Source organism: Balaenoptera physalus, assembly GCF_965194825.1.
Source record: "Balaenoptera physalus genome assembly, chromosome: 5".
NCBI classification, from domain to species: Eukaryota; Metazoa; Chordata; class Mammalia; order Artiodactyla; family Balaenopteridae; genus Balaenoptera; species Balaenoptera physalus.
Window position 1 is genome coordinate 27501024 of NC_138884.1, and position 23277 is coordinate 27524300.

At 34.8% G+C, this 23277-nt stretch overlaps 1 protein-coding gene across 3 annotated transcripts in view; it reads right to left on the reverse strand.

The window, feature by feature from the left end:
• Positions 1–1791: 1791 nt before the first annotated feature.
• The window catches only part of MGAT4D (MGAT4 family member D), a 49567-nt gene continuing 28081 nt past the window's right edge, over positions 1792–23277 (reverse strand). Inside the window, exons 6-11 of one of the 3 annotated variants that reach the window (XM_082463434.1) lie at positions 20701–20814; positions 19133–19208; positions 17715–17829; positions 15027–15157; positions 11304–11411; positions 1792–2144 (exon numbers count right to left, since the gene is read on the reverse strand). In XM_082463434.1, the coding sequence (XP_082319560.1) occupies positions 2136–2144; positions 11304–11411; positions 15027–15157; positions 17715–17829; positions 19133–19208; positions 20701–20814 (553 nt within the window). In that variant the 3' untranslated portion in view covers positions 1792–2135. Of the gene's footprint in view, positions 2145–10675; positions 11412–15026; positions 15158–17714; positions 17830–19132; positions 19209–20700; positions 20815–23277 lie in introns of those variants that run through there. The other 2 variants (XM_082463433.1, XM_082463435.1) reach the window with 2 other exon arrangements.

Below are 23277 nucleotides of genomic sequence, written 5' to 3' on the forward strand. Positions count from 1 at the left end.
CTACAAACTTATCTGATATATTGTGTCAGGCACTTAAATACATCGTTTGCCTTCATATATATGTTTGAAGAAAAGTGATTTTTAAAAAGCACAATCAGTATGAATGCTATAAAATAAATGCCCAAACCAACCAATGAGCCCTATTTGCTCTGCTGTACCTCAGATAGGTGTCTGGGGTTCTCCAAATCTCCCCTTCCTCATACATCTCAGACTAGAGGCCATGGGTGGTAAGTGAGACCCTCCAAACATCTACCATTTGGGAGCAGTGGGGATGGGAATGGAAGCTGGGGGCATCTCTCCTGGCTACATTAGAAACATTTTCTAGAAATGCTTTGTGCTGACCACCGAAACTCTCTTGTTCTACGATCATTTCATTAAGGACAGCAGTCATTGGGTTGAATCGTTAAGGCTGTCTTTCAACTTCCTTCTCTTTATCCTTCTAGCATCTGCCACTCCCAGGGTATTTCAGTCAGTGTTCAAATGCCTCTTTCTGAGTGCCACCGCAGGGTTCCCTTGGAATCTTCTGGAACCATCTGAGCTTCTCAACAACTGTCAGTCGTATGTTGGACAGCCTCCTTTAGCATTATTCCAGTTTACGGTTCCAACCCTTCAGGTATTTTGTTCCAGTCTTGGATGGTGGGCTAAGAAGTCCTAGTAAGTACCTTTTCAAGGAATCTTGCCTTATTTTTGAGGAATGCTCTACCTGGAATTAGTTTTAATTTTTCATATTAGCCTGGAATATGATCTGGCAGATTTAATTTTAAAAGCTCAAAACTGAAGTCAAATTAAAAATTTTTGTAACACAGATGTGTCTTTTTTCTTATTTTTCTCCCCAGCTTTATTGAGATATAGTTGACATACAGCTTCTTTCTCTAAAAGGAAAAAGTGAAATGGACACATATGAACAGGTCATCTATCATATTCTCTTTATACTTTGGTATGTGATACAGTTCATATTGAGGTAAATGGGCAAAGTTTGGCAGTCAAGGATAATACAGCAGTATGAATCAAGATTTTCATATTTTATGAAAGATAAGAAAGAAAGAATATCTCTTATTATTTCTCAAAATAAAGTATAACTCAACAGAATAACAAGAGGAAGAATTGTAGATTTTAATAGATTCCTATAAGAAACTGATGAATTAGTAAAGATTTAAAAGAGTTTAACAAATAAAAAGCCTGATATAAGAGAACCCTGCACCCAATGAAAAAGGAATATTTAAAGAAGACATTTTTAATGTCTTCTTTAAATATTCCTTTTTCATTTTAAAACAAATGACAAAAAGTAAATCAACTATATACTTCAATAAAAAAAAGCAAATGAATGACTCATATTTTAAAGGGAGCATACAAAGACTATACATTCTTCTCAAATTCATATGAAACATAAGAATTCATAACAATTCTCAAATTTCATCACACAAAGTTCTCTAACAACAATGTAATTAAATTATAAATCAACAATAAAAGATGGCAAAACCAATATATCAAAAAAATACACACTCCCAAATAACCCAAGAGTTAAGAAGGCAATACTAAGAGAAAATATGAAATCTTTAGAACTGAATGACTATCAGAATACACACACATCAAGAGGTTTGGTAATCAGCTCAAATGGCACTTAACGAGTAAGTTTAGAGTTTTAAATGCATATATTAAAAAGACAAGAAGATACTGTGGCACTGCCACCCCCAGAGTTGCTTAAACTTGTGCTTTCTATTTTAGATGTCTTAACAAAATGGATAAGAGCATATGGCAGTTCACACAGAACCTGTCCATGACAATAGCAAGTTTCTGAACTTTTAGCTATTTATTGAGAGAATTTGATAACATCACTAAGTCAACAAAATACAGTTCTTAATTTTTAAAAACTTCCCTGTCTTTACTTTTATAATAAATTGTAATAGCAAAAGTACAAGCATCATAAATAAATGTTCTAATTTTCCTTGACATAAGAGGTAGTTTAATACTTCCAAGTTTACTAGTTTGTTCACTGTTTTCTCCTCTTCTATATAACTGTGTTTTTATTATTACAATTTCTGAAAGATGCCATTAGAAATCATGGTGATTTAAGGTTCCAAGGTTTACAGAGGTTTTCTTTCCAAGGTTTTCTTCTATTGTTATGCTTTATTTCTTCATATTTCCTGTAATAAAAATAAGAAATCTGTAACATCTAGAAATAACATATTATTAATTCATAAGGATATAATTATTTTCATGACAACTTCTTGACAATACTCTTTCCTTATTCTGTCCTTTTGATACCACCTCCCTCTGAGGTCTCTTCACATAAAAGAGACACATAAAACTTTATGTAATAATTTTGAAGAAAATACAAACATGCTGTGTATCATTCTTTAATAAAAGTATTTAATAAAATAATTCAGTTAATGCATTTTGATGCGAAGTATTCTTCCATCACCTCCAACCAGGCTTACCAGATTTAGCAAAAACAACAAAACAAATGGGTCATACACACACACAAAGTCATTGTTTAACTGAAATTCAAAGTTAATTGGACGTCCTGTGTCCTGTCGTTTATCTGGCAACCCTCCCTCCAACACATTGAGACACTGCCCTATGCCCAGTGCACTGCAGTAAAAGGAAGATGACTTTTCATGTAGGATTAAGCACTAGCAAATTATAAAACACACTATTCTCTGGCTTATCAACTAACAGAAAATCTTTAAGTATTTTATTTGAGTTTTCAGAAGTTATTAATGTTTTAATTGAAATTCTTCATCTTTATTATAGATTTAGAACATGAAATGATAAAGAACATTTAAATTGAAGACATAGGTAAAATTGTAAAATTTGCAAAACTAAGCCAATTCATCACTAAGATGAATTTTTTATTTTATTAAATTATTATTTTGGAACTATAAGCTAGATGAATAGAGATAAGCTAAATTATTTTTCTGCTTAATAAACTATAGATAATTTATCTTATAAAAAAAAGAAAGTTTTATGAGAAGTGTAAGAAATTATTTAACTGGTTAAGGAACAAATTTTACATAAAGGTATTTTAAAGGACTTAAAGGAGTGACTATTAAGGAAAACACAGCAATGAAAAGTGTTGCTATGTTGGTCCTGATTAAAGAAAAGAGGGTGACATTTATCTCTCTGGGGCCACATACGTAAATCTTATTTTACTTAATAAAATTAAAAGTTGAAAAGAATTGACATAAAATATCCAAAGTCTCGGTTTAAGGTGGTGGACGGCTAGACTCTACTGAAATGAGAGTAAATGAACAGAAAAGACAGTAACTCCAAACAATATAAGAATGGAGGGGGGCTTTCAGCCTAGGAGACATTAATGACATGAGACATAGAAATCTGATGGGGGAGTGGGGACTGCCAGAGCAGAGGTGAGGAATCTGTGACGCAGACACACAGGACCAGGGCTACAACGGAGATGGACGATTTGATGGAAGATGGGAGCTGAACGGGGGCGAAACCTGGAGATTGAAGTAAGAGTGTGTGTCAGGAGCATCCACAGTGCACACTTGAGCAGCCAGGACTTATGTCCCAGGCAACGCTGGCAACGTGCACACACAGTCTTCTTAACAAAAGCTGAATGCACCATCTGGATATAACTAGCATAAGCAGTGTGTGTACCGGTGCCCCAGAACAAAGCTCACTATATTCTGGCATATTGGCGCCCTTCTCTCCAACCACTAGGAAAACACACACACACACACACACGCAGACACAGAACCAACCCTCCAACACAAAACAATCACAATCTAGCCTTTCATATACTCTAAAACATAGTTTGCAAACCAACAAATTCTTCCCGTGTACCAAAAACTCCCAGGAAGCATCATCCCTTTCAATTTTACAAAGGAAGATGAAGAAAAATGCAGGGCCAGGGTGGGGGTGAGGGAGAGGAAATAAAATTTACCCACGTCGCCACCAGACAGCCAGGAATCACCAAATATTTGAGAAAGCATGCAGCATAATAGAAAAAGATCAAAATAAGCAGACAGATTGATCTGATCACAGAAAAAAAACAGCTCATTTAGAATGCAGAAGAGAACCTTAAAAATGTGTACTGAAAAGATCTAACTAATAAACTCAGAGATTTGAGAAAAATTGTATCCTCAAAACAAGTAGGTGCTAGGAAAAAAGGAACAAAATTTTTTAAAAATTCAATAGAAAAGTTAGTCAAGGAACCCACCTAGCACATAGGAAAACAAGGGACATAAAATAGTAAGTAGAAGCTATGACATATTAAGGATGGGCTCAGTAAGTTTAATGCCTGATTATTAAGACTTTCAGAAAAGAAACTTAGAAAAAAGAGGGGCAAAACAAAGTGATAATATGCCTTGGACTAAATATTTGTGTCACCCTGACTCAAATTCGTATGTTTGAAGTTTAAATCCCCAATGTATTTGGAAGTGGGGCCTTTAGGAGATAATTAGGTCATGAGGGTGGAATGCTCATGAATGGGATGAGCGCCTTTTTAAGGGGATAACGAGACCAGAGTTTTCTCTGCTCTTGGCCATGTGACAATCTAACCGGAAGACGGCTGCCTGCAAACCAGGAAGAGGGCCCTCACCATAATTTTCTATGCTGGCACCCTGATCCTGGACTTCCCAGCTTCCAAAATGGTGAGAAATAAATTGCTGTTGTTTAAGCCACTCAGTCTGTGGTATTTTTGTTATAGCAGCCCCAAAAGAGTAAGACAAAAAAAATGAATAAGAATCTGAGCTAAATATTCATCTATCCTGCAGGAAAAATAATAATGTGGAGAAATAAAAATTAGCACCATAGGCATATTATTTAGCGGTATAAAGGTAACTACTAGAAGAATTTAAACCAGGAATGATTAAATGTTGTTGCCTCTGGTGAGTCAGATAGGGCTGGGGAAATGCAGGGGGTTGATGCCTTTTATTATGAGTTCTTCTTTTTCTTAACTTTTAACTATATGTGTGTGTGTATTACTTGATAAATATAAACAAAGCTAAGAATCTTATATAACTGAATTTTATTCCATTTTGAAATGCCCTGTTTGGAAAATGGAAGGGATAATCCGTTCTGCAACCCTTTTATCAGTTTGGAAACATCTAATTTTAAATATTTAAAGTCTTAGCAAATGGACAGTTCATTATTTCCCTGAAGTTGTTTTTGATAGGGAAATGTGGTTTCATTAAAGGATGCTGAAAGTACTTCAAATTCCTAAGTTGGGAGGGAAAAAGGGGTAGTAGTGGTCTGCTTTTTGTCCTTGTACGAAAGAAGGGAAACATTACGAAAAGAGCTGTGGAAAGAGACACTTGACTGACAGGATAATGGATGAAGGTGCCTGGGCAATTTGATACCTGAGCTACTTTATTTCCACAGAGCAGCTGGGCATCGATCATATTTTGAGCTACAGTATGTTTGGATATCTTTGAACATTACAATCTTGAAAACTCAACACATGCTTTGCCATATCTCCTCTTTGCTTCAAGCTTTTGCTGATCTCAGTTCCACTAAAAGAACTGAAAAACCCTTCATCATGATGCAAGTCTGACTGAAACTCAGAGTGCAGGTGGAAATGCACCTTTTCCATGGTGAAGTGGTATGTGTATAAATAAAGCATACTTTTGGTTGTATATTATGTGCCTTTTTTACTGTTAAAATGTGAAAAGGTAATTTTGTACGAACACAGTTCCACCCACAGATATCATTCGGAGGGCAGTATTAGGTGGAAAGTGAATGAGACTGGATTAGAAGGGAAGAAATTCACGTTTCAAAACACACAGGAGCCAGCTACTAAGCAGATGGGAGCGGCTCTAAGGATGACCTAAGCTCAATGAGTGGGAACAGGCAGGGGCTTTGGGGTTGACTGCAGAGCCGCAGTTGGAATATCCATGCTTGTGCCAAGCAGCAGACATCAGAAATGACTGTTTCCCGGCAGAAGTAGTGAGTGTGGGTGCAATGTGGAGAAGAAAAGCAATACCCAAGAAGAATGTGGTCTTCCCTACGCCGAAGAAGAGCTACCATACACTGAGCAGTAGAATGCCCCATCCCTTGCCCTCTCCCTTCCTTCTTCTGCAGGAAGGCTACAAAAAACAGATTCAGCAATCACAGACTAAATAGCAGACAGTCTCAAAGACAAGTAAGAAACAAGTTTTCACTTTGGGGAGCTTGAAACACAAGAAGCAAATCAAACTGAGGTGAGTCAAGGAAACAGAAGCCACTTGAGGTAATTTGAATAAAGAAATAGATTTACTGCAGAAAGAATAAAGTAGAGGTGATCTCAACTCTCAGAAGGATCGGGGAGCAAGGGACAGGAAGCCAATTTCAGGAAATCTGGAAGTACAGGGGTCACAAAGAAGCCACGGCAGATGATCTCAGCTGTCTCAGCAGAACGGTAGGCCATTTGGGGAAGAACTCTGGAGGCCAGAGGCCACCAGTAATCTCAGCTGCCTGGCAGCTAGTGTGACCTCAATTCCTGTCCTTCTCAGCCTTCCTCTGTGTCTATGAGAGTATCTCACGCTCACAGAATCTAAAGTGTAACTTTTTCGGTAAAGACATTCTATGAGCTGTACTTGCCTGTTTTTCCCCTGAGAAGCTGAGGAGAATGGAGAGGAGGATGGCAATGATGCCGAATTTACAACAGACAGTACGTATAGGAAGCAGTTCAAATAACGAATTACACTTATACTAAGGTACTAATGTTTAAGTGTAATTAATTTTCTCACAGAGAGAGGATACTGTGTACATGAAAAGAATCAACTAGAAGTCCTGGAAATTAAAATTTTGCTTTCTGAAGTTTAAAAACAAGTAGACTGAAAAGTAAAAGTTCAAGGATGAACTAGTAGTCTGCCTAATAAGATGGTGAATGAGATGCAAGTATCTACCTTCACTGTTTCTTGAACTCACACTGAACATAACATTGAGGGCCATTTAAAAACACATGATCTTACAAACAGAATGGGAAAGAAGACAAAGGTAACAAAATGAAGGATGTCTGAGACAGCTGTATCTCAAGCTGCCAGTGAGGAACGCAGAAGCAATCTGCAGGGCAAAAACACCCCAGTACTGCTAGAAATGGAGGTGAAGGTGGGGCAAAGCTATGAGGATGGCTTGTAAGTCTGTCTTAAAGCTCTAGAGACCCTCTCTGGCCCCATGAATCCAGGTGACTATCTTTTCTCCACTCCGGAAGGATAATTCTCTGAAAAGGAAAACAGAGGGTATCTAGACTCAAACCAGGGTAGGGATAATAATGAAAAACAGGACAAATAAGTGAATATTGACAAAGTGAACATTGAAAGCTCCATCTATCTTTGCCCACTCGGCTCCCAGATTCTCTAGCAATTTAAGCAAGACTTAAAGATACTAACATAGGGGACTCCCTAAGGGAGGAACCTAGCCACTCCTCCCCATACGGTGAAAGGGACAGATCCAGCCATGTGCTGCGGCCTCTAATCAGCTTTCTCTCCATTTGAACAGACAACCTACCATCACTACATATATGAGGAAACCCTTTAACGTGAAAAACAGGGACCAATTAAAAAAAAAAAAAACTTAGAGGAAAGAGAAACTATGCAGGAAGAAGAAATCTTTTTAGAAACTATTAAAATCATTAGAGGGTAAGTGGAATTATTTCAATCATAAAATAACAACCAAATGTTATAAAAAGAGGCAGTGACATTAGGAGAACAGAAAGGGTTCTTAGAAATTAAAACTAAGCAAAACAAACAAAAAAAACAACCAAATCAACCAGACAATGAAAACTGCCCTCCCCTGCAAAAAAAACAAAAACAAAGAAGAAGCACTAATACAAAGAATGTAAGACAAAATTTAGAAAAATTCCCAGAAAGTAATGCAAATAGATAGATAATAGGAAGGAGAGAGCAAGAAAGAGAGAACATCAATCCAAGAAATCTAGCATTTGAGAAAGGGTTCCTTAAAAAGAGCATAGAAAAGGGAAAAATTCATCAACAAAGTAATTTTTGAATATTTTCCAGAATCGAAGCATGAGTTTAAAGATTAAAAAGCCCCACCAAATATCAAGCACCATAGATAAAAATAGATCCATACCATCATCATGACACTGTAGAACCCAGTCACAAGAACATTTTTAAAGGTTTAGAGATGGGAAAATTGGTCTTATACAAAGAAACAGGAATTAGAATGGCTTTAACTACTTTTCAACAGCTGCACTCTTGAATACCTTCAAAAATGGGGGGAATCATTTCCAATTCAGAGTTGTTTGCTCAGCCAATTTAACAATTAAGTGTAATAGACTGAAGTCATTTTAAGATGTTTTATTTCTCCAAGACTTTACATCTCACACCATCTTTCTCAAGAAATTACTGGTGGGTGCATTTCACAAAAGCAAACAAGGAAACGAATGATGTAAATGATGTATTTAGATCAGGATCCAGAAAATAGGGGAATCAACTCAAGAGACAAAGGAAACCCCAGGAGGTTCCTGAGATATCTGCCAGAACTGGTCAGAAGGCTGCAGGAGAGAGATCTGTCAAGATTAGAAGGTGACATAAATGCAGAAAAGCATTTGATAATATTCAATATTCGTTCATGATTTTTTTAATGTTTGAATATATCAAGAAAAGATTTAGGTAATTCACTGAGAATCTGAGGCTGAATTAGTGATAAGTACATTGAAATAAAGCAAACTGAAAACTCGAAAGAAAAGAAGTTGTGTATAAAGGATGAGTAGATTACACTATGTAGTTTTAGTGTAAATAATATTCATAGTCTCATAATTATAAAATCATTGAATACTGAGCTAACCAATGATATAACTATATTGAGGGAGTAAAGGTTTGAGTGGAGTGAACTCTATCAAAATTAAAATTGTTCCTTGAAATTTTGTTCACTGAAAGACACTGTTAAGAAAATGAAAGGGCAAGGCATAGCTGAGACCTGTGGTCAGACTATATAGAGAATTATTACAATTCAAAAATAAAAAGGCAAACAACCCAATTTTTTAAATGGGCAAATATTTGAATAGACTTTTCATAAAAATATATATATTTCATAAAAAATATATACCCTAAAAATATATTTCATTATACATGTATATATGTATACAAATATATAAAAAACACATAAAGCACATGAAAAGATGCTCAACATCACTGGTCATTAAAGAAATGTAAATTAAAATCATAATGAGCTATCAGAATCTGCCGATTTTAGAATTTTAGATAAATAAAATTGTACGGTACGTAGTCTTCTGCACCTGGCTTTTTTCATTTAGCATAGTGTTTTAGCAATTTATCCATATTGTTGCATCTATGGATAAGAATGAGGCTTCAAATTCAGATCTGTTGTCTCCAAATTCATTGTACATCCACAGTACATGATAAAAAGGGAAAAGGAAATTGGTCCTTCTGAAACAGTATTAGCGAATGTATCAGAAAGTTAACATGCATAAAATTTTAAAAATACACAAATAATATAAAATAACAATATTAATATCTGATAATTTTCTATATATTTATATCAATTTTTACACTTACTGCTTTATTATTGAAGTTTAACTTTGTTTAATATGACATAATCTCTTATCCACTCTGAAGAAAGTTGAGAAATAGTCTAATCCTTGATATGCCATTTTTTTTAAAATTATTAGTATATTTGTTATGGTGGTCTGTGATCAGTGATCTTTTTTTTTAATATATAAATTTATTTATTTATTTATTTATTTATTTATTTTTGGCTGTGTTGGGTCTTCGTTTCTGTGTGAGGGCTTTCTCTAGTTGCGGCAAGCAGGGGCCACTCTTCATCGCGGTGCGAGGGCCTCTCACTGTCGCGGCCTCTCTTGTTGTGGAGTACAGGCTCCAGACGCGCAGGTTCAGTAGTTGTGGCTCACGGGCCTAGTTGCTCCGCAGCATGTGGGATCTTCCCAGACCAGGGCACGAACCCGTGTCCCCTGCATTGGCAGGCAGATTCTCAACCACTGCGCCACCAGGGAAGCCCTTGATATGCCATTTTTTCCAAAGAATGATTCTGATCATTTTTAAAGAAGGTGTTAAAATTATGGAATTCCTAATAATAGATATCCTGTTAGAAATTTTAAAAATAATTTAATATAATCACATTTGACACATCATTAGATTACTATTTCTTTCCGTTTTATGTTGTATGAAGAATAAAAAAAATGCTAAGATTATAACATCAAAGTATGAGTGATTAGATGTACATTCTCCTTAATCTGTCTCAAATTTACAATGATAAGGTTAAAATATCTTATCTGGCAAAAAAATATAATGGAAAAAAAGAATCCCTAGTAGAATGGTATAGACCAATTTCTTTCTGCATCACCTGTGGCTACATTTTATGTATTTTGATGGTATTACTTTTTGCATAAAGATTCATAACAGTTAAGTTTTCATTATTCCAGACACTTCTTTGTCTTGTTCGACAACCACTTTTAATCTTGAATTCCACCTTGCCTGATAGCTAACAGCTAATGTTTACTGAGTTCACACTCTGAGGCACTGTCCCAAAGAGTGAAATACAATAAATACACAGAGATAGAGTAGAAAAAGTAGAAAGAGGGCAGGTGATACACAATGGATGAAATCATGGGAGGATGTTTATGTGCATTTCTCTCATTTCAACTGACAGGATTAAAGAGTCATTTGCTTTGTTGTGTGAGGAAACTAAGAAGGATAGAGAGGTCAATAGTATTTCAAAGGTGGAAGAAATCTTAAGGCTCATTTAACTTAAACTCCTCATTTTATAGATGAAGAAAGCTCCGAAGAGTGTGGTAGGGCTTGCCCAGTATCATGTACATAGGTCACCACAACTAAAAACTAGGTGTTTTGACTCTGAATCCTTGCTTTTTCTACCCCACCAAGATGCTAGATCAATTATAAATAACATTGTTTTCAAAAATGATGAAAAACTTAGAAATGATTAAAAACCAAATAATGCTGAATTTTTGTTCATTTGGTAAACAGCAGTCTGAAATAAGAATGTTGATACATTTAAATTCAATAATAGAGGCATTTTATTTTTGAAATATTCTTTTATAATTTTGAATATTAGACTAAAATAGTGAATTTTATTATAATTTTCAAAACTCTTTTTTTAGTCTCATTATTTGAATTGTACAGCTGAGAACAATAAGGCATAGAAATTTACATAGGCTGGATTTTTCTAACCATGTCAGGTAACTTGGGTCTTGTAAAGATGATTGCTCTTCATAACAAATAGTTCTGTCATGAGATGAACTGTGTTCAAACAATTTTCTCTCATATTCTCATCACTCCTTTTCTAAATATTTTATAAGTTCATGAAACATTGTACATTACTCAACTACATTTCAAATTACTTACTTTGAAATATTGTTCTCTTCCAGGGAATGATGACTGTATACCCACATGCTGGAAAAGAGAAGGTTTATATCGAATGCGAATATGTTTATTTCGTTCTGTACATTTCTCCTGGAGGAAAAGTAAGAGAAACAACCATCTTATGTAAAAACCCAAATACTCCTTTTTATTGCATTTACTGATGGCAGAACTTTTTATTATATTAGTTTTTGCCTAATTAGTTTTTTTTGGCCTAAGTAGTTCTATATTACTATTTTAAAATTTAAACAAAACATTTAATTCTTAGCTTTTTCTTCATAAGAATAATGGAACAAAAAAGTTAAGATATAAATACATGTATTTTCATGAACTCTGTTAGTTCATTAGGAAATCAGGCTACTGTTGTACGAACTATAATTTTCCTCTCCTTTCTCTTTATTCCAATAACATAAAGTTTTTTGGTATTTTCCTGTCTATCCATTTCTCTCAGACTACATTATTCTCTCCCCAATCATTGATTAATTCCTAACCCTCCTCAATTTCTTCTTAAAAAGTGTATGGGGCTTCCCTGGTGGCGCAGTGGTTGAGAATCTGCCTGCTAATGCAGGGAACACGGGTTCGAGCCCTGGTCTGGGAAGATCCCACATGCCGCGGAGCGGCTGGGCCCGTGAGCCACAATTACTGAGCCTGCGCGTCTGGAGCCTGTGCTCCGCAACAAGAAGAGGCCGCGATAGTGCGAGGCCCGCGCACAGCGATGAAGAGTGACCCCCACTTGCCACAACTAGTGAAAGCCCTCGCACAGAAACGAAGACCCAACATAGCCATAAATTAAAAATAAATAAATAAATAAAAATTAAAAAAAAAAAAAAAAGTGTATGATTAAAACAAAGAGCCAATATTATAATGCATGGAAAAAGGCTTGGATAATCTCCTTAAAAATAAAAATAAGAAAGTGACCTGTGAAATCACTCCTGTTAAAAACAAACATTTGAAATGATTATGATTGCTATCTGAGAATTATTTTAGGTAATGTATACATAGAAAATTCATAAAAATACATCTCAAATTTATGTACACAATAATTTTTAAATAGCAAGTTTATTTAAATTCATTTCTACTCAATATTAATGTAGGAAATATTAAAGAATTGTGTTTATAACTGTAAAGTAATTAAAGAATCTAGAGTTAATGTGAAACTAAATTAAGGTCAGATAAAATTAGTTGAGGAGTTAAAATTTAGCAAATATGGTAATATTTTCAGATCTTTTAATAGAAGTTCCAGTGGGAGGGTATTATCAAATGCTGGCTCCCCCAAAATACCCACCAAATAACCTGTTGACAAGGCAAAGCTGAGTTCATTGCTTATGGTAATAAGGGAGAAACCACCTTGACAGAGTCTGTTCAAGTCTCGTGCCTATTTTTCAATTGGGTTGTTACCCTGCTGTTGAATTTTGAAAATTTTCTGTATATTCTGGACACAAATCCTTGCTGTATATGGAATTTACAAATATCTTTTCTTAGTCTGTGGCATCTTCTTAACAGTAACTTTTGCAACACAAAAGGTTTTAATTTTGATGAAGTCCAACTTACCAACTTTTAAAAAAGTTTTATATTTAGATAGATGATCTATTTTGAAATAATGTTTGTATCAGGTGTGATGTTTAGGTTGAGGTTCTTTTTCTAAATAGATTGATAGATAGACAGATATCTAACAGATCCAATACACATTTGTTGAAAAGTCTTTCTCCATTGAATTGGGTATGCTCCTTTGTCAAATATCAGTTGGCCATATTTTTGTGGACCTATTTCTGGACTATTCTGTTCCATGGGTCTATATGTTTATCCCTTTGCCTCTGAAGACTCATCATGATTACTGTAGCTTTATAGTAAGATTTAAAATCAAGTAGTGTGATGATGCCTCCAATTTCATTCTTCTTTCTCAAAATCATTTTAGCTAATCTTTGCCTTTGCTTTTTCTTAAAAAGGTTAAATGTTAAAATCAGCTTGTCTGTATCCACCAAAGAAAATCCTGCTGGGATTTTGATTGGAATTATGTTAAATCCATCGATCAATTGGGGGGGCATTCGCATATTTACTATGTTGGGTCTCCCAATCCATGATCATGATATGTCTATTTCTTTCATCAGCATTTTGAAGTTTTTAACATATAAAGTACATATTTTATTAGAATTATGTACATACAAACATATATATGGAATTTAGAAATATTTTTTTCCTAGTTTGTGGCATCTCACGCTCTTAACAGTAAATTGTGCAGCACGAAAGGTTTTAATTTTGATGAAGTCTAATTTATCAATACATTGTATATCATGATATTCTTTCATCTTAATATTGGTAATTTATGTCTTTGGGTTTTCCTTGTTGGTCTTGTTAGAGATTTGTCAGTTTTATCGCTCTTTTGAAAGAACCAGCATTTGGTTTCATTCATTTTTCTCTACCACTTTCACATTTTCGATTTGTTGCTTTCTGCTCTTATAGTTATTATTTTCTCCCTCTGTTTGATTTGGGTTTATTCTGCTCTTCTTTTTCTAGTTTCTTAAAGTGGAAGCTGAGATTATTAACGTGAGATCTTTCTTCTCTTCTAAGATAAAGATTTCATGTTACAAATTTCTCTTTAAGCGGTGCTTTAGCTGCATCCCACAAATTTTGATACCTTGTATTTTCATTTTCATTCAGTTCAAAGTATTTTCTAATTTCCCTTGAGACTCCCTCTTTCACCATGGTTTATTTAAAAATGTGTTGTTTAAAAAAAAGTGTTGTTTAATTTCCAAGTATTTGTAGATGTTTCAGTTATCTTTCTGATATTAATTTCTATCTTGATTCCACTGTTGTCAGAGAATATAATTTTCACAATTTCAATTTAAATTTGTTAAGCTTTGTTTTATGATACATGTCTATTTTGGTGACTCTTCTAAGTGTATTTTAAAAGAATGTCTTTTCTACTGTTGTTGGATGTACTGTAGTGTTTTTTCAAATATCAGTTAAATCCAGATGGTAGATGGTGTTGTTCAGTTCTTTTATCACCTTGTTGTTTTCTGCCTACTAGTTCTGTGGCTTACTGAGAGAGGAGTGCTGAAGTCTCCAACTATCATTGTAGACTCATCTATTTCTCTTTTCAGTTCTGTCATATTTTGTTTCATGTATTGTGAGGCTCTGTTGTTACATGCATGTACTTTCAGGACTGTTATATGTTTCTTGGTGATTTGACTCTCTTATCAGCATATAGTATCTTTCTTGATCCCTTGTCAACTTTTTTTTCCTCTGAAGTCTACTATGATATTAATGTAGCTACCACAAGCAATATAATAATCAAGCTACCTTTGATTAGTGTCTGCATGGTATATCTTTTTCGATATTTTACTTTTAACCTATCTATAGTATTATATTTGAACTGAGTATAGACAGCAATTAATTGCACAGTGTTATTCAATCCATTCTGATGAACTGTCTCTTAATTGGTGTATTTTGGCCATTTATATTTGATGTAAATATCGACTTGTTTGGATTTATGTCTATCATTTTTTTCTATTTGTTCACTTTTTGTCCCTTTGTTTCCACTTTTCACTGCATTTTTGACCTCTCATTACTTCATTTAGTAGGTGTGTCCGTAAAAATTTAGGATATGGGAAGTTAAAAAATTGATGCACTAAATTTGTAAACAAAATTTATGTAACTACATTAGACAGATAGTATTTTCCTAAAAATACAAAGTAAAGAAATACTCACAAGAGTTTCTCCTGGGTTACACATCTTTACCTGAAAAATGTCCCCCAAGAGCAAGTCTATGGGTTTATCTTTGTAGAACATTAAAAAGAAATGTACGAAGTCAATTAAGTCCTCAGATTTAAATAGCTTCCCTATGGAGGAAAAGTAAACAAATCCCAATAACCCTTGAGTGTTTATACTATGTATCATAACATAACCCTTATATAGAGTTGTTCATTCCATTAACATGGGAAAAGAGCACAAATTAGTAAAAATTAAATATATCCTATTCCTTACAAATAAAGTATAAAGCATTAATGAAGTTGGAGGATAATGAAGTAAAATAATATATCTGCTTCAGTGTTAAGAACTACCACTTCTGGGGGGAAAAGTATGAAACAAGCTTAGAATAGTGAATACTCTTAGGAAATTGATAACTCATGAGGATCAACTGTCTAAATCACGTGTAAGATATATAAATTAAATGGAAAGTATAGGACTTGTACTCTTAATTTCACTTAATTTTTCAGAAACTGTGATTTGTAAACTGACTTATGTAGAACTTTATCAATCTACAACAGTTTTTACTTTTAATACTTAATTTTGATTAAAATACAGTATTATTTCAATATTTGAGCATTATTTTATAAGAACGTTATTTTTCTTTTGTATTTATGACTCAAAGATTTACTATATTTTAAAGTATGATTTCATTACATCCAATTATTTCTAATACACTGCATCTTTAATTTTAAAATAAAGTTGAAGGTATAAGAGTCAGGTAAATGTTCACTTTAAACAGTGTAAGACACATTTAGCCATTTAATAAACATGATAGTAGGATGTAGGAATGTTTCAGTTTTTCACTAAGACTTGCGTCTATATGGGTCACCTGATTAAGTATATGGTTGTATTTGAATTTTTTGGCACCTATTTATACAGTAGCCAAAACAAGTGATTTAATGATAGAAACAGTTGATTTAATATTTATGTTTTCCTTATCTGCTGTCAGCATTCTGAAAATTCTATTTAGCAAGCTCATGTTTTTGGAAAATACTAATAATGGAACTGTTATTATGGTAACAAAAAAATAAAGCCTTTGTAGATTTAAGCTTAAATAAGAATTCAGTATCACATATACAGTGTTCCTTGTTCAGTGTGCTCTTGTGATGATCAGAATGTGAATATTCTCTATCCTTCTGGTACCTGACTTTACTGAGAAAGACAAAAAAGAATTTAAAATTCTCAAAGTAATAAACCAACAAAATTATTACCTCTACAAGCTTTTCAGCAGGTATTACTGTTACCTACAGTTTTTCTTCTTACTGTAACCGAAGCTGAGAAAAAAACCTTCAGGGCCTTAAAATTGGATTCCACACCACTTTACAGAAAGTTTGGGAAGAAAGTGGTCAAGTAAGTGTATGAAGAACAGATGGATTTTACTAGCAATCAGAGAAATGCTTTATCCTCCTCCCGTTGGCAAATAAAAATTTTAATGGATAAAATCAAGTGTTATCAAGCATACTGGGAAGCAGGAACTCAGATGCACTGCTTATGGGAGTATAAACTGTACAGCCAACCTGCAAAGCAATCTGGCAGTACTTAAGAGACCCAGCTATGTTTGCCCTCAGTGATCCCATCCCAGGGGACATATATGTCACTCCATTTCTCTGTGGTAGCAGACAGTTGGAAGCAGCCAAGGTCCACTGATCTGGGAATGGGTAAGTCAAACGGATTATTATGTAGCACTTAGGCAGCAGTAAGAAAAATGAACTGAACATAAAAGCAATATATTGACAGTTATAAAATCTAGTTTGAGGACAAAAATGTAAGGTACAGGAATAGGCTTATCACATCACCATTTATGTAACTTTTAAACAGGTACAAACATGATAAACACCAAATATTTTACATGGTATGTGATATATATATATATATTCTGAATGAAATATACCGAGTGCAAAACCTATCATGGGCGTGGGAAGAAGTGGAGGTAGGGGTCGGGCATTAAAAAAAAGAATAAAATAAGACAGGGATCCTGCTTGAAACAACGACGACATGTGATATGAAACGAATTAGGTAACTTGGCTTGCTGCCGTGAGGGTCAAATCAAAGAAAAAGGGCTACAAGAAAGAGAGGAACGAAGGGAAGGAAGCAAAAGGGAAGTCTACAGAAGAACTGTAAAAACAATCACATCATGGGCACAATTTTAGGAACTTTTCTGTGGTGGGTATAATTCGTATGTTTTTATATTTTTTAAGCATGTCAGCTTCGGCATACTGGAAATTGAAAGGACTTCAGAGTGCAATAGTTCTGTTAAAATTTCATCCTCTACAACTTTAATTCTTTGAAGTTCAGTATTTTTCTACGTAGAATAGAGAGAAGTACATCTTAGTTACTGCGCTAACAAGTGTGCCAGACTCACAGTAGCTAGCATTAATTAAGTGGTAGCTGCCTTATGTTTTTATAAAATGTGAATACGTCAAATCTGTTTCTTTATACTGTCATCTACAAAAAAATTTGGTTTAAAAATACATTTTCTGAAATTCAGATCCTTGAATCTGATTTTACTATTAAACTCATAGTATCTTTATAGAAATCATGCCATTCCTTTCCATTTAGTAACAGACTCTTTGATAAGTTCTTAAAAACTTTTCAGATTATTGTGTACTAAAAATCTTGATCCCACAAAATAGATCCATTGCTTACCTATAAATCCAAGTACGGAAAACTCAATATAAAACCAATTATTTGAAGTGATGTTATGTATAAAATCTGTGATTTTTGTAAGGTACATCTTGTTAGCTAAGATATCATCTTCCAGCTAAAAAAAAAAAAAAAGGCATTAGTACCTTTGATGCTTCCATGGAACAAATTATATTAGCTTGAAAACTGAAAATACTTATAATACACTGAAAAAATGTTTTTAGGAGGTAGTAGATTGATTTTTAGTTCAATTCATTGAGGGTATTTCCTGTTAGTCAATTTTCATTTTCTGATTCTGAGACCAGATATTATCAGTTTCTTTCCTAAATACTAAAAGGAACATTCAATCTAAATCCTCTTTGGAAGCATCTACTTATCTGAATCCATTTTCACTCTGACAACTACTTCAGTTTCTAGGTTAAGACTAACTGGCTTTTTGTTTAGGTGATAGGTCTCATGTTCTAGCTCCAGATAATTGTGTTTGGCAAAGAGATAACAAAAGGGAGCTGGCCCTCCCATCCCCAACTAGCTGGTTAGGATGGTGCCAGTAAGCCTAGAAATAGTTCTCCATAAGAGCGGGGAAGGGGTCGAAAGGAAACTAGAATTTTCTTTTTAAGTTTAATACATATTATGTGGAATCTATAGATGAAGAGAACCTCCTAAATGGTTCGGAAGATGTGCAAGTCCTCAGGCACAATACCAGGGCACAAAACAGAATCGTGTTGTTCCAAAATGGGACGAGTACATTGGCTGGATCTCATATTTCTATTATATTACCACTGACTAGGGATCGAAAGGGATTTTGGTTTTTCCAGTAAAAGAGAAGAACTGGCTTCAGGCCTTTTTCTAATTCCCTCTCTCTATTCTCCAATGACATTCTGTAAACTCCTCTCACAACTGAACACTGTCTCATATAGTGAGGTATATACTTACTGTTGGGAAATGTGGTATTATTATTTAACGATATGCAGGAACTTAGGAGGTACAAATTATATATAACTGATTTATTTCACAAACACAGTAAGGCACTGTAGAACTGTGTTACTCATAAAATGTGGCAATGTAGGGTAGCAATGATAAGCATATACACTAACATAAGTGCTCAAAATATGTTTGTTTAATCTAATGTATCTGTGGGCAGAAACATGTAAGCTGTACAATTTCTGTTTTTTTTCTAATTTGAGAATTTCTTTTCAGTTTGCTTCAGGTAACTATAATTTCCTCTGTTAATAGTGACCCAGCGAGAAGACTAATATAGAACCAATTTTAAGCTTCCTTTTGGCATTTTAATATAATGGATATTTTCTACTTTCTAAGTACAGAGTAAAGTGGAGGGATACAGTGAGGAAGGAAGGAATCGAAGGAAAGAAGAAGAATATAATACTTCCACTTTAAATTATATGTTTATAACAAGGACTTACCTGTAAGTAATACATAGCTTTGGGTTGGGCATACAGCATCAAAAAACAAAAATCTAATACTTGTTTGATTCGCCAACTAGAGATAAGTAATAAAATCTGTTAATATTTTTCAATATTGTTTAGTTTTTATTTATAAGCACATTTTAGTAATTAAAAACAAACTTTTTTTTACATTTTACTCACAGAAAGTACTATCTACATTGAGCGAAACTGAATACCTTATAAGTTATACTAAAAGGTTTCCCAATTGTATTCAGTGGACAGTGTCTGCCATTGCTAAACTAGGATAAGCATAGCCTATTTATTTTATGTTTTGGTTAGTCAACTTATCATCTATATAATAAAGTTAATATTCTTCCTGATCTTAGGTCTTGTTCAAATAAAAGTATAAAGAACTGTCATTCTAATTTAATACTAAGCTAGATACTAGGCCAGGTCCTGAAGATTCAAAGAGCAACACACAGTGCAGTTCGTGTCCTTCTGGGTCTCATAATCTAGCATGAAAGACAGAAAAACCATAAAATTACAGCAATTAGACAAGTGCTATATAAAGATATTGACAATGATGACTTATAATAAGATGGGGAGGGCAGAGCAGAAGGAAGTAGGGCATTCAGTGTAGAAGAGCAGTATTGCAAAGGCACAAACGTGGGAAGGAGCGCGTCACCTCAGAGTTAGCGCACCGAGAGCTGATGGAAAGGAAGCTGAGGACGGTAAGGTTGGCAGAAACCAGGTCATGAAGGGCCTTTGATGACTTGCAGGAAACTGTGGACTTGATCTCATATGAGAAAGGATTCTTCTGGCTACAGTATGGAGAATGAACTGGAGGAGAGGCTACGTTAGGATTAAGGAAAGCCAATAGACCTCTAATGGTCTGAACTAAGTCCAAGGCAGAGGACTGGGGATGAGAGGGATGATGTAGAGAGAGATTCTAAAAATGAAATGATGATGGAGACATAAAGGGCAGAAGGAAAAAGGAGGATCTAGAATGTCTCCCAGCTTTATGACTCTAAAAATTGGGTAAAATGTAGGCCATTCATTAAAAGCAAAACAAAATCCTTCAAAGATTTCTAGATTCTGATGTACCATTTATTATTTTTTTTAAAAAGCCAGTGCCAATAAACTTATTGGGATAAGACCTTTTTCTGAAACTTGACATCTTTTGCCCTACTGAGTTTTGCGGAACCAAATTATTATACTTCTTGTAATACATACCACATTTATAACTGAACAACAGCAATCCTTTATCTATGTATAGAGCTTTTAATTTTTCAGACTTCTTTCATAAAAACTACCATACTTTATTTTCACAGTGACTCTTCCATATATGTAATGTGGATTTTATTATACACGCTACAAAGCTGAGGAAGCTAAAAAAAAAAAAGGCTAACTTACCTGCCTAGGGTGATCAGCAAACAGAGAAGCTGGGAGCGGAATCTAGGTGCCAGCCAACAGGAACTGGCTCCAGGACACCACCGTGCTTGAAACACTAACTACTAGATGCTGATTCCAGCATCTCATCAGATGAAGTTAGTTATTTAAGGATACTATTTTCTAATCTATCATACCTCTCTAATTTTTCTGAGTCGTCAGTTGATTGCTTGGCATGTGATATGTTTGGATAAAAATAAGCAGGTATTGAAATGACTTCTAAGGACCCAGACATCAGTTGCCTTTTGAATCTATAAACAGAAGTGGAAGCTTATAATTGAATATTCGACTTACCAAAATAACATAAATGCTTAAAAAGAATTTCCTTATGTATGTCCACATATTTTGATTTGAATGACTTCGGGATATACCTGATATCAACATCATAAAGCTAATACTTTTTAGCCAAAATATTTCTTTTGTTAGTGACCCTTATAAAAAATTAAAATGTACAATATAAAATTAATTTCCTCATAAAAATTATAGGTACTTTGACTTTTTCAAGTTTTCAGTCAGATATGCACTCTGACAGATTGAAGTTAATGGACTAGTTAGCATAATACAGTAACTGTAAAAGAGCAAGAACATTAGAATATTTAAGTGTGACTCTTGTCCATAACTATTTGGAGGAGTGTGTGTGTGTGTGTGTGTGTGTGTGTGTGTGTGTGTGTATACACCTCAAAGCTTGTGGGATCCTAGTTCCCCAACCAGGGACCGAACCCGGACCCTCTGCAGTGAAAGTACGGAGTCCCAACCACTATTCCCAAGGAGTATGTATATTTTTTAGACTCTTTATTTTAGAGTTAATATTTTAAAAGTTTTAAAAGTTAATATTTATAGACCAACAAGGACATCATTTAAATGCATAAAGTATTGCTCACAAAAGCTGTAATATAAATCTCGTACCATCAAGGTAAAGAATGAGAGACCAGGTACAGCATTTTAAGTGGTTTTCCTTTAGAGAAAAATGACTTTAAACGAGATTTAAATTTAGGCTTTATATTATTTATTTATATGGAAACAAGACAGAGCTTATATGCATGATTTCAATTATGTGCGTCTGTTATTCAGTTCACTGACAGGCAGCAAAACATGCAATTGTGTTGCCTCCTTGTCTGTCAGTGATAAACAGTCCCACGTGACACTGAACAAAAATAATCAAAAGAGGGAATTGGCCAATAGATGCAAGTGCAGGAGGTGATAATGCTGGAACCAACTCTGGATGTGACTCGAAGACTGCTGCCCCTGGGAACGTTGCCACCTCCCTCTCCAGAGACTCTAGACGTGCGGCCACAGGCGCTTAGTGAGGGTGAACTTACCTGACATAAATGAGGAAAATGGCTGTAAGGAAAAGGATGTCCCGTAGGATGTGATGCTGGCAAAGAACATCGCATTAAAGGAACCCTCAGAGATGTTTCATGACATTGAAAATGCAGATGATAAAATGTAGGAGCCTGATCTAAACTCAGAAAGGAGTATGACAATTTGCCAAAGCATAAAAAAAATGTTCCCTCTGAATTTTAAGTTATACGACAAGAAGAAGGCAAATACTGCTTAAACTACTCTTGATAAATTTTCTAAAAGAAATAAAATACTTTGTTCTCAATGATTTCCATGTTTTATTGATTTATTTTTTAATTGAAGTACAGTTGGTTTACAATATTATACTAGTTTCAAGTATACAATGTAATGATTCAATATTTTTATAGATTATACTCCATTTAAAGTTATTACAAAATAACGGCTATATTTCCCTGTGCTGTACCATATATCCTTGTTGCTTATTTATTTTATACACAGTTGTCTGCGTCTCTATCTTGCCCCTCCCCCTCTTCCTCTTCCCACTGTATCTGTGAGTTTGTTTGTTTTGTTATCTGCATGTTTGTTTTTTTAGATTCCACATATAAGTGATAACATAGAGCATTTGTCTTTCTCTGACTTACTTCACTGAGCGTAATACTCTCTAATCCAGCGGTCCCCAACCTTTTTGGCACCAGGGACCGGTTTCGTGAAAGACAATTTTTCCATGGACATGGGGTGATGGTTCAGGCGGTGATGGGAGTGATGGGGAGCGATGCGGAGCAACAGATGAAGCTTCGCTTTCTCACCACTCACCTCCCGCTGTGCGGCCCGGCTCCTAACAGGCTGCGGACCAGCACCGGTCCTCGGCCCCGGGGTTGGGAACCCCTGCTCTAATCCATCCATGTTGTTGCAAATGGCAGAATTTCATTCTTTTTTACAGCTGAGTAATATTCCATTATGTACATATATCTCACATCTTCTTCATCCATTCATCTGTTAATGGGCACTTAGGTTGCTTCCATATCTTGGCGATTGTAAATAATGAACACTGGGGTGCATGTATCTCTTTGAATTAGTGTTTTCATTTTCTTTAGATATATACCCAGCAGTGGAATTGCTGGATCATACAGTAGTTCTATTTTTAGTTTTTTGAGGAACCTCCATACTGTTTTCCATAGTGGCTGCACCAACTTACATTCCCACCAATAGTGCACAAGGGTTCCCTTTTCTCCACACCTTCACTAACATTTATTATTTGTAGACTTTTTGATGATAGCCATTTTGACAGGTGTGAGGTGATATCTCACTGTGGTTCTGGTTTGCATTATCTCTGATGATTAGAAGTTTTTAGCATTTTTTCATGTGCCTCCATGTTTTACATTACAGTGTACTAAATGAATATTAGCTTTACT